The sequence below is a fragment of the Nycticebus coucang genome, chromosome 2 (assembly GCF_027406575.1).
Source record: "Nycticebus coucang isolate mNycCou1 chromosome 2, mNycCou1.pri, whole genome shotgun sequence".
NCBI lineage: Eukaryota > Metazoa > Chordata > Mammalia > Primates > Lorisidae > Nycticebus > Nycticebus coucang.
In genome coordinates, this window is record NC_069781.1 from 155,241,310 (window position 1) to 155,256,551 (window position 15,242).

Here is a 15,242-nt window from a genome sequence, read left to right on the forward strand (position 1 = left end):
TTCTAATACTGTCTTCTATACCCACATGGAAATGAACCATTTTACATGCATACCATGTTGGAGACCACAGTTTTTTAACCACAATGAAGTGATACTCAACTGGGACTGCAAATACTTTGTTACTGGTGGTTAATTTCAAAGCTTGATTTTTCTAAGTTCTGGCAGACCAAAGGTCATTTCTATATTACGCCTTTCACTTGCTTGCTCACTGATGTATTTTCACAAGTAGTGGAGAAAAGGGTGAGATTATAGTTAATACTCTGTAGGTGGCTAATCCCAAGAAGACCGAGGGAAAAGTGCTAAATAGTTCTACTGTCATATGTGCCACACTTGCAAAATAGTTTGAGACTCATGGCTCTAGGTACCATCCAAAGTCACCTAACTTTTCTAAGTCTGCAGAACTGAGTCTAAATCTTAGAATACGATAAGTGTTTAAAATGTGCTTATTAGTTTGTTTATGGTCTGTCAACACAGAATCTTCTGTTGGGCATGGTGGCTCACACCTGTAATCCTAGCACTCTGGGAAGCTGAGGTGGGTGGATTGCCTGAGCTTACAGGTTCAAGACCAGCCTGAGCAAATGCAAAACCTCCATCTCTAAAAAATTAGCCGGATGTTGTGGCAGGCACCTGTAATCCCAGCAACTTGGAAGGCTGAGGCAAGAGAATTGCTTGAGCCCAAGAGTTTGAGGTTGCCATGAGTTGTGATGCCACAGCACTCTACCACGGGCAACAAAATGAGACTGTCTTAAAAAAATAAACAAAACACAATCTTCTGTATATGACCGAAAGGGATTTGGGCATCTGAGGGGAGAGAATCCCCAAAGCCCAACTGTGGTGTTGTCAGTTACATAATCTAACAGCGCCTCTCAGACCAGGAAGGGTGGTATAATTTGCAGGTGACTTTTCTGCACTGAAGATACAGCGACTAAGAAGCTGCTTTTTCTTAGCATTTCATTCTTTATCTTGATTCCTTTTTACGGTCTGGGGCCATGCCAACAATTGTTATAAGGCAAAAGAAGAATTAAAACAAGGGCATCTTCTCATACCTCTTCTAGTAAAAAGCCATGATGTGCACATGCCTGATATATGGTCTCGCTTTCTTACTAGTGGTTTGGAAAAACAAATTAATAGTGAGCCTTCAGTTGCTGTAAACTCCGTTTACTAAAGGAAGATTTTCTTTTCCCCAAGGAAAACATCTTTATATTTCTGCAGATTATATAAAGAATACATGCTCACTGTGAGGAACTAACATGTAAAAACATAAAGTGAAGCTCACCTAAAACCCCACCATCCTGTGACAACCACTGGTGGCTTCGTAATGTATCATCTTGGCTGGATTGAACTTCATTCCTCAATCCCCTTCCCCATGTTTCCACTTGGGGTGAGCCACAGTCGTATGTAAGATTGGGAGGGCCAAAATGAGGCAGCAGCTTTTCAGGAGCTTGCACACCGTGTCGTCACCTACTACCTCACCTTGTTGGCGTGAATCAACATCTGGGCTTGGGCCTGAAACTGCTTTGCCCTTCTCTGGATCTTCCTTCAGCTTCTGTGATGAAGGGTCTCAGTTTCTCCAGGATTCCCACACCTTCAAGGTCAGAGGCACAAGAACTGACACAGATTGCAGTATGTCCTCATGAGCTTCAACCTATACCTGTGGATTCCAGCCTGTTCTCCCCAACTTGACGTCTTTTCTGACTACCTGCCCTCCCCTATGGGCTTCAGGCTCCAGCTCTGGATGAGGGACAGAGCAGCCTTACAGAAATCACTTCACCACTTCTGCTTTATGTGTTAACTACCATAGAAATTAGAAACATTTTTGTTTTTTTGTTTTTTTTATTTTTAAAAGTATTTTATTGTGGAAGGTTTCAAACATATACAAAGTAGAGAAAATAATATAACAAATTACCATTTACATGTACCCATAACAGATTCAAGAATGATCAACTCAGGACCAAGCTTGTTTCACATGTTACCCTTATCTCCTTTTTTTCTCTTGCAGATATTGAAACAAATCTGAGATATCATATTATTTCACTTACAAATATGGCCATTTTTTTATTGTTAAATCATAGCTGTGTACATTAGTGCAATTGCCTGTACCCATTCTAAGATGCACCATAGATATGGCCCCACCCATAACCCTCCCTCCACCAAAACCTCCCCGCTCCCTTCCCCTTCCTTGGCCCTTTCCCCATAGTCTTGTGCTATAGTTGGGTTATAGTCTTCATGTGAAAGCTATAATTTAGCTTCATAGTAGGGCTGAGTACATTGGATACTTTTTCTTCCATTCCTGAGATACTTCGCTAAGAAGAATATGTTCCAGCTCCATCCATGTAAACATGAAAGAGGTAAAGTCTCCATCTTTCTTTAAGGCTGCATAGTATTCCATGGTATACATGTATCACAATTTGCTAGTCCATTCGTGGGTTGATGGGCACTTGGGCTTCTTCCATGACTTAGCAATTATGAATTGGGCTGCAATAAACATTCTGGTACAGATGTCTTTGTTATATTGTGACTTGGTCTTCTGGGTATAAACCTAGTAAAGGAATTATAGGATCAAATGGCAGGTCTATTTTTAGGTCTCTAAGTATTCTCCAAACATCCTTCCAGAAGGAACATATTAGGGGGCATTCCCACCAGCAGTGTAGAAGTGTGCCCTTTCCTCCACATCCACGCCAACATTTCTGGTTTTGGGATTTTGTTATGTGGGCTACTCTTACTGGGGTTAGGTGATATCTCAGAGTAATTTTGATTTGCATGAAATTAGAAACATTTTGATAAAACTTGGTGAGTATATTCACATTTCTCTTAATAGGAAGGAAAATGTTGAGGCAGTCCCTATAAATAACATCAGTCTCTAATTTTATGGATGTGGAAGAAGCCTTGAAGAGAAAAGGCTAGTAGATTTCGAACCAGGCTTGTCTACTAAAGACTGACTTGTAGACTCCACTGACTGTGCTTATTTCTTTACCACAGAATACACACACACAAAAAAAAAAACCAAAGCCTGGGCTACCTCCCTTACTCTCCTAGACCAATATTTCTTCAACAAGAAGTTTTTGGCTGTGTTATCTCTTCAACACCATTATGTACTTAACCACTACAAAAACTGAAGAAATACCAACCCTGTTACAAAAGTTGTTGGTGGAGGAGAGCTAGTAAAGTGAGGCCAGAGGCAGACTCTCCAGGCTTTGTGGAACCGGGCATCCTGATGATTCTCTCTCTAATGCAAAATCAGTCCACATAAGACAATTTAAAAACAGCTTGAGAACTGTCCATGTGACATCATTTTTAGGAAAAGCAGATTCTGTACTGTACAGATAAAAAGATGACTCAGGAACTAAAGCATAACAGTGTGGGCAGGGGCCAGATGGAAAAGAAGCAAAATGCAAAACACCAGGCTGTAATGGGTGTCATCTTGTTCTTTCATTTCAAAGTGAAATCGGAGATAATTTCGTTCCTTGATCATAGGACTCTGCATTGGCAGATTTATAACAGCTAATTATAAAATTTGAAACATTAATAACCATGTTGAAAACTATTCTTATAAAACACTTCTAGGCTTGCATAATAGTTGTAAAGTTTCCTGTTCTCGGATTTCTGAAGCCGCTGACAGGTTTACTGAGGACTGATAATCCCCTGGAAAACAGCAGATGCTTCTCTACGAGTAAGACGTTGGCTCAGCACTCTCATGAGGATGAAGCTGATTAAAATGCAGACCCTGTTCTCACTAAATGGGAGATTAAGATTAAGATAAACAAGAAGTGTAATAAAGGTTAAGGAAAAGACAAAAGAATAAAGTCCTCCTGAGGAGACAGCATTTGAGCTGACCTTGATACCCATAGGCAGTCATGATGGGAAATAATAAAAAAGTCTTTTTAAGACATTTGCAACCTGAATTATGGGCAGGTTAGGTGATCTTTTTACAAGGAGATGCTCAAAAAATGACTAAAAAGCTTTCTCCCACATACCAAAAATCCTCAAAATCAACTTTCTCCATGATCACGTAAAGCTTCGATGTAATTCATCAACACGCTAGGGCTTAGCTATAGCTTCCAGAAGCACTCAGACTCCAGCACAACTAGGAAAATGTGGCAACAAAATAAAGAAGTATGATAAATTTATTTCTCATTGTCCAAACAGTTGTCTCAACCCTGAGATGAACATGGTGACTTCTAAGTGAGACAAAAGAGCAGTTCAATGTTTTATAAATGTTTCCATCTCATCCAGTCTTTACTCGGGAAGGTTAGAGCCGTAGAAAAGGCTATGAATTCTTGGTTTCAAAACCTCCATTCAACAGCTTACCCAGTTGTAGGACTCTATATGGGACATTCTGCCTTTGACCTCAGAGGCCTCATCTGTGAAACAGAGATACTAATATCAAGAGGATCAAATTAATGCGAAAGTAACCTATTGTAATATAAATCAGGATGAGTTTAAAGATGTCTTGCTGAAGGTCAAACCCTTGTAGCTTTGCCATGAATATTTTTAGGTTAAAGAAGAAAGTTTTTGGTTAAAGAATAACAATAACTTTTGACAAGGTTATTTTATTAGGTTCCCTAATAAATGAATGGTACCATACAATTTAAAACCAGCATTCACTAGAGATTTTAATCTCAAAAAAGTTAGAAATTATATTATTGTTAAAGCTTTAGTCAGGCACAGTGGCTCATGCCTATAATCTTAGCACTCTGGGAGGCCAAGGTAGAGGATTGCCAGAGCCCAGTTTGAGGTTGCTTACCACACTCTAGCCTAGGCGACAGAGTGAGACTCTGTCTCAAAAAATTTTTTTTAAACACATACACACACACCAGAAAAAAGATTCAATAGTGGGACTTGAGTTCTGCCACTAACTCTGTAAGCTTGGCAAGTAATTAAATCTCTGCACCTCAGCTTCCTTCTTTGATCCAATTTATGATACTTTTTTTTTATCATTGATTTTTTTTTTATTGTTGGGAATTCATTGAGGGTACAATCAGCCAGGTTACACTGATTGCAATTGTTAGGTAAAGTCCCTCTTGCAATCATGTCTTGCCCCCATAAAGTGTGACACACACCAAGGCCCCACACCCCTCCCTCTGTCCCTCTTTCTGCTTCCCCCACCATAACCTTAATTGTCATTAATTGTCCTCATATCAAAATTGAGTACATAGGATTCATGCTTCTCCATTCTTGTGATGCTTTACTAAGAATAATGTCTTCCAATTCCATCCAGGTTAATACGAAGGATGTAAAGTCTCCATTTTTTTTAATGGCTGAATAGTATTCCATGGTATACATATACCACAGCTTGTTAATCCATTCCTGGGTTGGTGGGCATTTAGGCTGTTTCCACATTTTGGCGATTGTAAATTGAGCTGAAATAAACAGTCTAGTACAAGTGTCCTTATGATAAAAGGATTTTTTTCCTTCTGGGTAGATGCCCAGTAATGGGATTGCAGAATCAAATGGGAGGTCTAGCTTGAGTGCTTTGAGGTTTCTCCATACTTCCTTGGCAATTGCAACAACAACAAAAATAAACAAATGGGACTTCATTAAACTGAAAAGCTTCTGTACAGCTAAGGAGACAATAATCAAAGCAAAGAGACAACCTACACAATGGGAAAGGATATTTGCATATTTTCAATCAGACAAAAGCTTGATAACTAGATCTATAGAGAACTCAAATTAATCCACATGAAAAAAGTCAACAATCCCATATATCAATGGGCAAGAGACATGAATAGAACCTTCTCTAAAGATGACAGATGAATGGCTAACAAACACATGAAAAAATGTTCATCATCTCTAAATATTAGAGAAATGCAAATCAAAACAACCCTGAGATATCATCTAACCCCAGTGAGAATGGCCCACATCACAAAATCTCAAAACTGCAGATGCTGGCGTGGATGTGGAGAGAAGGGAACACTTTTACACTGCTGGTGGGACTGCAATTTATGATACTTTACTACTACTTTGAGATTATTGAAAATACAGTATGTGTTGGTTAGCTCTTTAACTTATAGGTCAAAAATGGCAAATAAAGGTATTATATGACATATTCTCATAACAATTAGGACTCCATAAAGCTTAGATTTTGGATACAGGAGAGGGCAGTCCTATGTGGTCAAATAGCAGAGAATAATAGAGTTAATTTATATTAACCTCAAGGAGAAAGTCCCATTCTCCCCTGAACTGCCTATGAATGCTTTTAAAATGTAAAAATTGACTAAAGTTTTACTCATTAAACCAGTTCTGAAATCTACCTTAAAGAAAATTTTAATTCCTAGGGAAGGACTTCTAGTTACTAGTACAAATATCAGCTTTCTCCTCCTAAGCACACACCTGGAATATATTTCTTGGCCTCCCCTGCAGGTGTGACCTTGTTACTCAATGGAATTGTGAGCAGAAATGATCGTGTGTTATTTTTGAACCACAGCTTTTAAAAGAAGGATTATTATCTTTTCCTTTTCTACTGGCTTAAATGTACAGTAATGCCTCACTTAACAACAGGGATATATTCTGAGTAATCCATCATTAGGCAATGTCATCATGCACGTGTCAAAGACCGTACTTACACAAACCTCGATGGTAAGGCCGCCTACATACCCATGCTGTATGGGATAGCCTACTGCTCCTACAGACCCAATGTTACTGTACTGAATACTGCATGCAGCTGTGGCACAATGCTAAATGTTTGTGTATTTAAACATATCTAAACATAGAGAAGCACAGTAAAAATACACTATAATAATCTTATAGTGACCTCAAAACCATACTGTAAATAATCTCAAGGCCGTAGGACAGCCCTTGTCACATTGGGTTCCAAATGAGAAAATGAAGCCTCACTGCTCTATGCCTTCACTGTATGCAGTAAATGTGAAAACAGCTACCCAAAACATTTTCCTTAGGCTTATTTCTTTACTGAATTCAGGTTGTCCTAGGAGATGACAGATACATGATTAAAGGAAACCGGGTCCCTAAATAACTACAGAGAAATCCTTATGTAATAAATGAAAATAAGTCACTATGGATTTTGAGGTCTATTTGTTATAGCAGCTAACATTGCCCTAACAGATCACCCTACATCAACTCTTCCATAATATAAGCTTGTTGTTTACACCCCCTTTTGGTGATTAAAAAGAAAACACACAAATCAAATATCCATTTTAATTTTTCTCCACAAAATACAAATTGTTTATGCCATTCTGATTTGGTAATGATTTTACAGTCAACACAAAGTTCAACCCCTTTAAATTTTAATGAAAAAGTAGACAATTTAAAAATTACAGTTTCAAAAAAATATGTATTTATATTCCAACTTTATATATATGAACCAAAATAAGACTTTGCAGCCCTAACATTTCAAAACTACTTCTTCCATACAAACCTAATATTATTCAGCAACAGCACTACCACTGATTTAAAAATATATACATGTGTATCTCTATATCTTCTATATATATAAAAAATGAATATATATGTGTATATGTATAAGTTCTATTCTTCAGATGTAATGCCTTGTCTTGAATTTTAGCAACTCACCAAGGTTGTCTTCATTCTTAGCACTCTGGGTTTATCAGAATGTGATCCAAAGCAAACCAGCACACTTTTTAAAGGCAAACCTTTTCCAGGAACTTCATTACCTATTGTTTCCTTTCCTAGGAAGAAGCTGTCCCCACCCGCATGATTCTGAACAGTGTGTTGATGTTGTTGCTTCGAATTGCATCCCGACAAGCAGCGATCATCTGGTTCTTTGGTTTTCCAACTGTATGAGAAAAAACACAAAGGAGCAAAAGATCAAAATTATAAACTAGGGGCTAGTTTTAAAATAAGAAAACTAGAGTAGAAAAGAGGTATGTGGACTTAACTGATTTATCTTACTACTTCCTAAAAAAGATTACTTGGTGAGAGAATTTATCACAAAACTTAGAGACCATCTATAACCAAGAAATCAAATGTCAGTTTTACAGAAAAGGATCAAGGTTCATCTAGCAAAGATTATTTCTTTTTTTCTTTTTTTTTTTTGCAGTTTTTGGCTGGGGCCAGGTTTGAACCCACCACCTCCGGTATGTAGTGGCCAGTGCTCTACTCCTTTGAGTCACAGGAACCACCCTTGTTTTTTTGTTTGTTTGTTTGTTTGTTTGAGACAGAGGCTCATTTTGTCACTACTCACAGCAACCTACAGCTCTTGGACTTAGGCAATTCTGTTGCCTCAGCCTCCCAAGTAGCTGGGACTACAGGCACCTGCCACAATGCCCAGGTATTTTTTTGTTGTTGTTTCAGTTTGGCCAGAGCCGAGTTTGAACCTACCTCCCTCAGTATATGGGGCCGGTGCCCTACTCACTGAGCCACAGGCGCTGCCCGTCATAGCTCACAGCAACCTCCAACTTGGGCTCAAGCGATCCTCTTGCCTCAGTTTTTCTACTTTTAGTAGAGACAGGGTCTCACTTTTGCTCAGGCTGGTCTCGAACTCATGAGCTCAAGCAATCCACAAGCCTCAGCCTCCCAGAGTATTAGGATTATAGGCGTGAGCCACGGCACCCGGCCATGAAGATTATTTCTGAAGAAGTCAAGGCATCAACCCAAAACAGCAGAATTCAGATATAAATCTCTGGCTATATTTCTGCTTCCTTTGGTTTAGCCTATTGTTCTTTTTTAAAATTTTTCAATTGGACATTTAACTCATTAATTTTCAGTCTTTTTTTCTAATGGGCCTTGATGACTATATGTATGTATATGTTATATATACACACACACACACAAGCACACACATATATTTATATAGAGAGCATATTTCCTCTAGAAAAGGTGCTCCATGTGAATTGTATTCATCTTTTGTTATCAGTATATATTGAATATTACAATTTTAATAGTTTTTTTCCTTTCTTAAAATGTATATGCATTTTTTTGGTACCCTCTGTATATACAGTATATCTCCTTTTGAGTATGTATTAGGTTTTTCCTTAGGGGTTGCAGCAAGACCTAACTAAGATAAGGAGTTGAAGGTTTTCTTTCTCTCTGAAGTCTAGAGACTAAAGCTAAACAATAGGCTGACTGAAACTCAAGTGACTGGTACCAGTTTTAGAGTGTTAAAGATTTGCTTCTGCTGGCCCTAATATGAATTACTGAATGCTACCACCAGCTTCAATAATTCTTACCCCAAAATTACAGATGAATTACAGTGCTATAAAAGGAGACTTACCACGCAGATGGCCTGCTCTTTGAATTGCTTGATTTACTGCTTTGAGGTTTCCCAATAGCTCTGTGTGATTGTTACAACGAATTTTATATCCATTTACCAGGTCTTTATTAAGGTCATAGAGCTCCATATAGCGATTCTTCATTGTTCTCCTGTGTAAATCAGTAGAAATTTAACATATTTTTATCTCAATATGGTAGGCTTAAGAAAAACTTGCAACTTTTTAGCCACATAAAGAAGACACCATTTCTAGCTGTATTTTCATTAAAACAAGGTAACTTGCTAAGGTCAGCTTTAAAAACACTGAAAAGTTTCCCTCACAATATTCTATTTCTCTCAAATAAGGACAGCAAAGTGGCCTTCCTTGATTAGTAGTCCATCGTTAGTTTTGATTTAGGTACTTAAAAATTACCAAGCCCATTGCACTGTGGGCTAGGGAAAAGTGAGCAAGGTGATAGACTATCTTCAAAGATTCAGATTAGTATTCACTCAATGGAACTGACCTATTATTCTTATTTTCTTTTATTTTTTGAGACAGAGTCTCATTATGTTGCCCTTGGTAGAGTGCCATGGAGTCACAGCTCACAACAACCTCAAACTCTTGGGCTTAAGTGATTCTCTTGCCTCAACCTCCCAAGTATCTGGGACTACAGGCACTGGCCACAACACCCAGCTATTTTTTGTTGCAGTTGTCACTGGTGTCTAGCAGGCCCAGGCCGGTTTCAAACTCGCCACCCTTAGTATATGTAGTTAGCGCCATAACCACTATACTGTGGGTGCCGAGCCCTATTCTTATTTTTAGACAACCGACTCAGCTTCATATTTTATCAAGGTTTTGCAAACAAAATCATAAAATTAAAACCACAATGAGGTATCACTACAAAATAAGTGACTAAAACAAGTCCTAAAAATACCAAATGCTGGCAAAGATGTGGAGCAACTGGAACTCTTCGTGTGTTTTTGATAGAAATAGTGCAGCTACTTTGGAAAATGACTTGGCAGTTTCTTATAAAGTTAAACATACACTTATTGTACAATTTGGTAATATTATCACAAGGAATTTACTAAAGAAATGAAAACATGTTTGCAATGAAAAAGTATGCAAATATCTACAGCAGCTTTGTTTATATACCAGAGGCTGGAAACACCCCAAATGCCCATCAAGTGGTGAATGGATAAATATCACATATCCAGACAATGGAATACTATCCAGCAATATGAAAGAACAAACTAGGGATAAATGCAACATGGATTCATGTCAAAGGCATTATGGTACATGAATAGAGGACTCAAAAGGCTACATGCATATTATATGACTACATTTATATGATCTTTCAGAAAAGGTAAAACCATAGGAAGAGAAATGAGATCAGTGGTTTCTAGGGACTGCAGGTTAGGAGAGGAGCTGACACAAAGAGGCACAAGAGTGATGGAAATAGTCTATATTATCTTGATTATGGTAACAGCAACAATGTTTCTCAAATCTTATTAAACTATCAACCTTAAAAGGGTGGGTATCGGCATATACAAATTACACATCAACTGATTTTTGACTTTTAAAAAATAAAACAAGCCATATCTGGAATGAACTTCAGAGGTGTTACCATACAAGGTCTAACAATTAAGTTCACAATCTTGCCATTGCAGACTTATATTGGGAGCACCGTACAAACAACCTGGTAAGGTTTCATAGCCTTGGTGTATCAAGTATCTCACAGCTAGCCCACGTCAGTGTGTGGCAGGGTCTTGCTGAGTGGTGTTTGTATTGCTGTTGCATGTTTGTGTGTGCCATATGATGACAGCTCTGATGATCGTTCCAGAAAAAGAGTTCCAAAATTGGTTTGCTGGGTGGACTAGGTGCTGCCATCAGTACATAGATTCCCAGAGGAGTATTTCAAAGGTGACTATAGTGATACTCAGCAATGAGGATGTAGTACTTTTTCTAGGAAGAGTTCACAAACTTCATTGTCAGGGCTCATATATGAAATCATTGTAATCGTCTACTTATATATGTGTGTTTGAAATTTTCAACAATTACTTAAAAATTCATTTACTTCTTAATAAGTCCACATTAATTATTTGTCAATAATCCAAGTCTTTTAGGAAAAGCATAAGCAGGACTCTAAGTGAACTCTTGCCTCTAATGATACATTTAAACTTCGTCTATCATTTATTAATTACTGGATTTGTTTCAGTACATTGTATTGCCAAGATGAGTTTTACATACTAATAAGCATAAAAGTAGTCATGCACATATTTAGGTTTTTTATTTATAAAATGTTATATATTCAGAAAAGTTCATAGAACAAATGTTTGTTAATGAGGTCAAGAAAGAGGACATTGCCAGCATCCCAGAAGCTTCCCAATGTGTTCTTTCTGAACACAGTCCCTCTTCCTCTAGTAGAAAATACTCTCTGACATGATTGGGGGAGAAAAGTGATTTTATTTTAAAATGCTAATCTTCCTAATCAACCTCAAGCTAGAAATGCCTCCAAAGTGCCTAGTTGATATATTACTCTTCACAAAGAGATACATATTCACCGTTAAGTTTCACCTTTCCTCCCAAAAGAACCCTTGATGTTACTGTATACATAATAGTCTGTGATGCAGCCACCTGCACCTTCCTTCCAGAGCACATACAATTCTTCTCCAAGATATAAGCTCTGAGTTTGGGAGATTGCAGCATGGAAACCTTGTCTTGTGACTGCCTAAGCCCATGTTCTATTTGTAAGTCCCCCTAATAAATCATCCTTTACAAACTGGATTTGCCTCAATCTCAGTTTTTTGGTTCCTTTGGCATTTGATGGTTGCTTTGCATATACAATGCTTTCATGGAACAATGATAAACTCCCCCCAGCATTTCTTCATGTTTTTATTTATGGCATGCCTCCCAAACAGTATGACTTAATCTTTTGTTCTAACTATATAAATGAAAACATTTGGTACTTATTAAGACTTACTTTGCTCCATTGTTATTTGTAAGATGTGTCCATGTTGTTGTGTCACCCAGACTCATGCATTCTCATTATATTCCACTCTATAAATATATTGCAATTTACCCATTATATTGTTGATGCTAGTTTGAATTGTTTCCACTCTAGGATTCTTATAAAAAGGACTTTTTTTTTTTTTGACATAGAATCTTACTTTGTTGCCCAGGCTAGAGTGCCATGGAGTCAGTCTAGCTTATAGTGACCTCAAACTCCTAGGTTCAAGCAATCCTCCTGCCTCCACCTCCCAAGTAACTGGGACTACAGACACCTGCCATGACATCCAGCTAATTTTTTTATTTTTAATAGAGACAGGGTCTCGCTCTTGCTCAGGCTGGTCTCAAACTCCTAAGCTCAAGCAATTCTCCCACCTCAGCCTACCAAAGTGCAAAGATTACAGGTGTTAGTCATAGTACCCACCCATGAACAGTGCCTTCATGAATATTCTTGTATAAATATCCTAGTTCCTGGCGGCGCCTGTGGCTCAGTCGGTAGGGTGCTGGCCCCATATGCCGAGGGTGGCGGGTTCAGGCCCGGCCCCAGTCAAACTGCAACCAAAAAATAGCCAGGTGTTGTGGCGGGCGCCTGTAGTACCAGCTACTCGGGAGGCTGAGGCAAGAGAATCGCTTAAGCCCAGGAGTTGGAGGTTGCTGTGAGCTGTGTGAGGCCACGGCACTCTACCGAGGGCCATAAAGTGAGACTCTGTCTCTACAAAAAAAAAAAAAAAAAAAAAGAAAATATCCTAGTTCCTATGTACACAATTTTTTTCTAGGCTATAAACCAGGAGTAGAACTGCTAAATCATAGGGAAGATACATTTTTGACTTTACTGATGACACCAAGGTATTTTCCAAACTCATTACGTCAATTTACACTCTTCCTAGAAACCTCTGAGAGTTGTTATTCCACATTATTCACACGTTTAACCTTGGGACCGTCTAGCCACGGTAAATACTCACATGTCCCTCATCAGACGAGCATCCTCAGCTCGGACCAGCAAACTTCTGATGAGATTAGAATTATCAGCCATGGCAGCACTGAGCTTCTGATGCACTGAATGATATTCATCCACCTAAAGACCAGGACCACTCAGGAATTAAAAGGGCTTCACAAATGTCTTGAAAACTACACAGGCCGAGAAGATGTTATTTCCTAAATACAGAGGCCCAACTCAGCTACCTCCCGTTATTTCATCTCTTCCTCAGCAAAACGGTCTGTGTTTCCTCCAATATTCAGTGTGACACTCCACATGGATCCTTCCCATACCTGAGCATCAGAAGCCCTAGCAACACACATATTAACATTTTAGGGATTTGCAGCTGGAATACTGTTATACTTTGTAGCCAATCACAACCCAATTTATTTTGCTTTCTTGTTTTGAATTTAGGTTTCTGGAAAGACCTAAGACTAAAAGTAGATATAACAGATAAGATGAAGGGCTAGCAAAGGAAAATGTTAATATGACATATATTTTCTAAAGTATCCTACCCCCTAAACCAAACAAAGAAAGTAAAAGTGGTCAAGAGCTAAGCTCTTTTATAGAAGAAATCCTTTTTTTTTTTTTTGTGACAGACCTTCAAGCTATCTCCCTGGGTAGAGTGCCGTGGCATCACAGCTCACAGCAACCTCAAACTCTTGGGCTTAAGCGATTCTCTTGCCTCAACCTCCCAAGTAGCTGGGACTATAGGCACCTACCACAATGCCTGGCTATTTTCTGGCTGTAGTTGTCATTGTTGTTTGGCAGGCCTGGGCTGGATTCGAACCCCCAGCCCTGGTATATGTGGCTGGCACCTTAACCACTTGAGCTACAGGCCCCGAGCCAAAAGAAATCCTTTTAAGTGGGGAACTGTCTGATACAAATTTCAATTTTTACTTTAAGAAGTATAAGACTTCTTTAAAAGATCACTCTCATATAGTAATAAGTACATCTGTGGTGTCATCAACTCCTAAGAGAAACATAACATCATATATAGAGTACCGTATGCTCACAAATGTACCCACTAGTGCCCTCACCTTAATTAGCACCTTTCGCAATTCCTCAAAGTAAACGGGAAAATCTGCTTCTACCTGAAGGTCTTCAATAGCAAAAGATGATGCCATTGACTGGATGATATCACCAGCCAAATCAATATCATCAGTATTTAAAGTGATCTATCCAGAGGAAAAAGAGACAAGTTTAGCATCCTCAGATACTAGACAAACTTAGCTGAAACAGTACCTGAATTTCCCCATAGTCAACACAAGTCCTGAGCATATATTTCTATGTAGTGATAAATAAGATAAAGTTTAGTCCTCAAGGAAATTACAAACTGCACTCAGTAGTTACAGCAGTGGCTAAAAGTTCAATCTTCTAGCCTTATAAATTGACAAAATCAAACAATGAAAATGATTTTGTTCATCTCTGTATTCCCAATTTTCCTAAATTAGATAAGGATAGAGTGAAGGGAAGGGGAGAAGGAGGCAGAAAACTTCTGTTAAGGGTGCTGGCCCAGCATCCAAGATGGTAACACTAACATGTGGTTTTATGACTTTGACACTGGTGTCCCCCATTGCCTTGCACTAAATGGTAAATGCCGCACGAGAAATTTATCCCCCATGACATTAAACATTACCTCTCCACTAGGTTTTATTTTTAGGAACAGATGACAACCAGTCCGTAAGGATGTAAAACACACTTGAAATGGAGCACTCTGAATGTTAGTGTCTTCCGGAAACAGAAAATTTTGTTTAAGCCATATAGCAACCTTGAAAACAAATACAATGAAATGAGCTTCCATTTTTACAGTGCAGCCATTCTCGAGAGATGTATTAATGTCACTTAGTTAAAAGAGTTATACCTCAACCCCCACCAAGAAAACATTACTCACATTCCCTTTTACCCCCTTACACACATTAAGTAACATTCATAATTATGCCTGACCCTACAGCAAACATGATTTTAAAGAATTTTCTACTTAGACGTAATCTCATATGCAATGTATAAATGATTCAGTTACGATGCTAATTCTCTTACACAACAGCTCTTCTTTAGTTGTATCCTAGATAATAAAAGTCTGCTTAAAACTA

General features: G+C 38.4%; 1 protein-coding gene across 3 annotated transcripts in view; it reads right to left on the reverse strand.

The window, feature by feature from the left end:
* Positions 1–7,491: 7,491 nt before the first annotated feature.
* The window catches only part of BBS2 (Bardet-Biedl syndrome 2), a 33,929-nt gene continuing 26,178 nt past the window's right edge, over positions 7,492–15,242 (reverse strand). For 2 of the 3 annotated variants that reach the window (XM_053602166.1, XM_053602175.1), the window contains exons 13-17: positions 14,789–14,920; positions 14,190–14,327; positions 13,136–13,248; positions 9,191–9,339; positions 7,492–7,753 (exon numbers count right to left, since the gene is read on the reverse strand). In XM_053602166.1, coding sequence (XP_053458141.1) covers positions 7,647–7,753; positions 9,191–9,339; positions 13,136–13,248; positions 14,190–14,327; positions 14,789–14,920 — 639 coding nt within the window. In that variant the 3' untranslated portion in view covers positions 7,492–7,646. Of the gene's footprint in view, positions 7,754–9,190; positions 9,340–12,163; positions 12,225–13,135; positions 13,249–14,189; positions 14,328–14,788; positions 14,921–15,242 lie in introns of those variants that run through there. The other variant, XM_053602182.1, reaches the window with a different exon arrangement.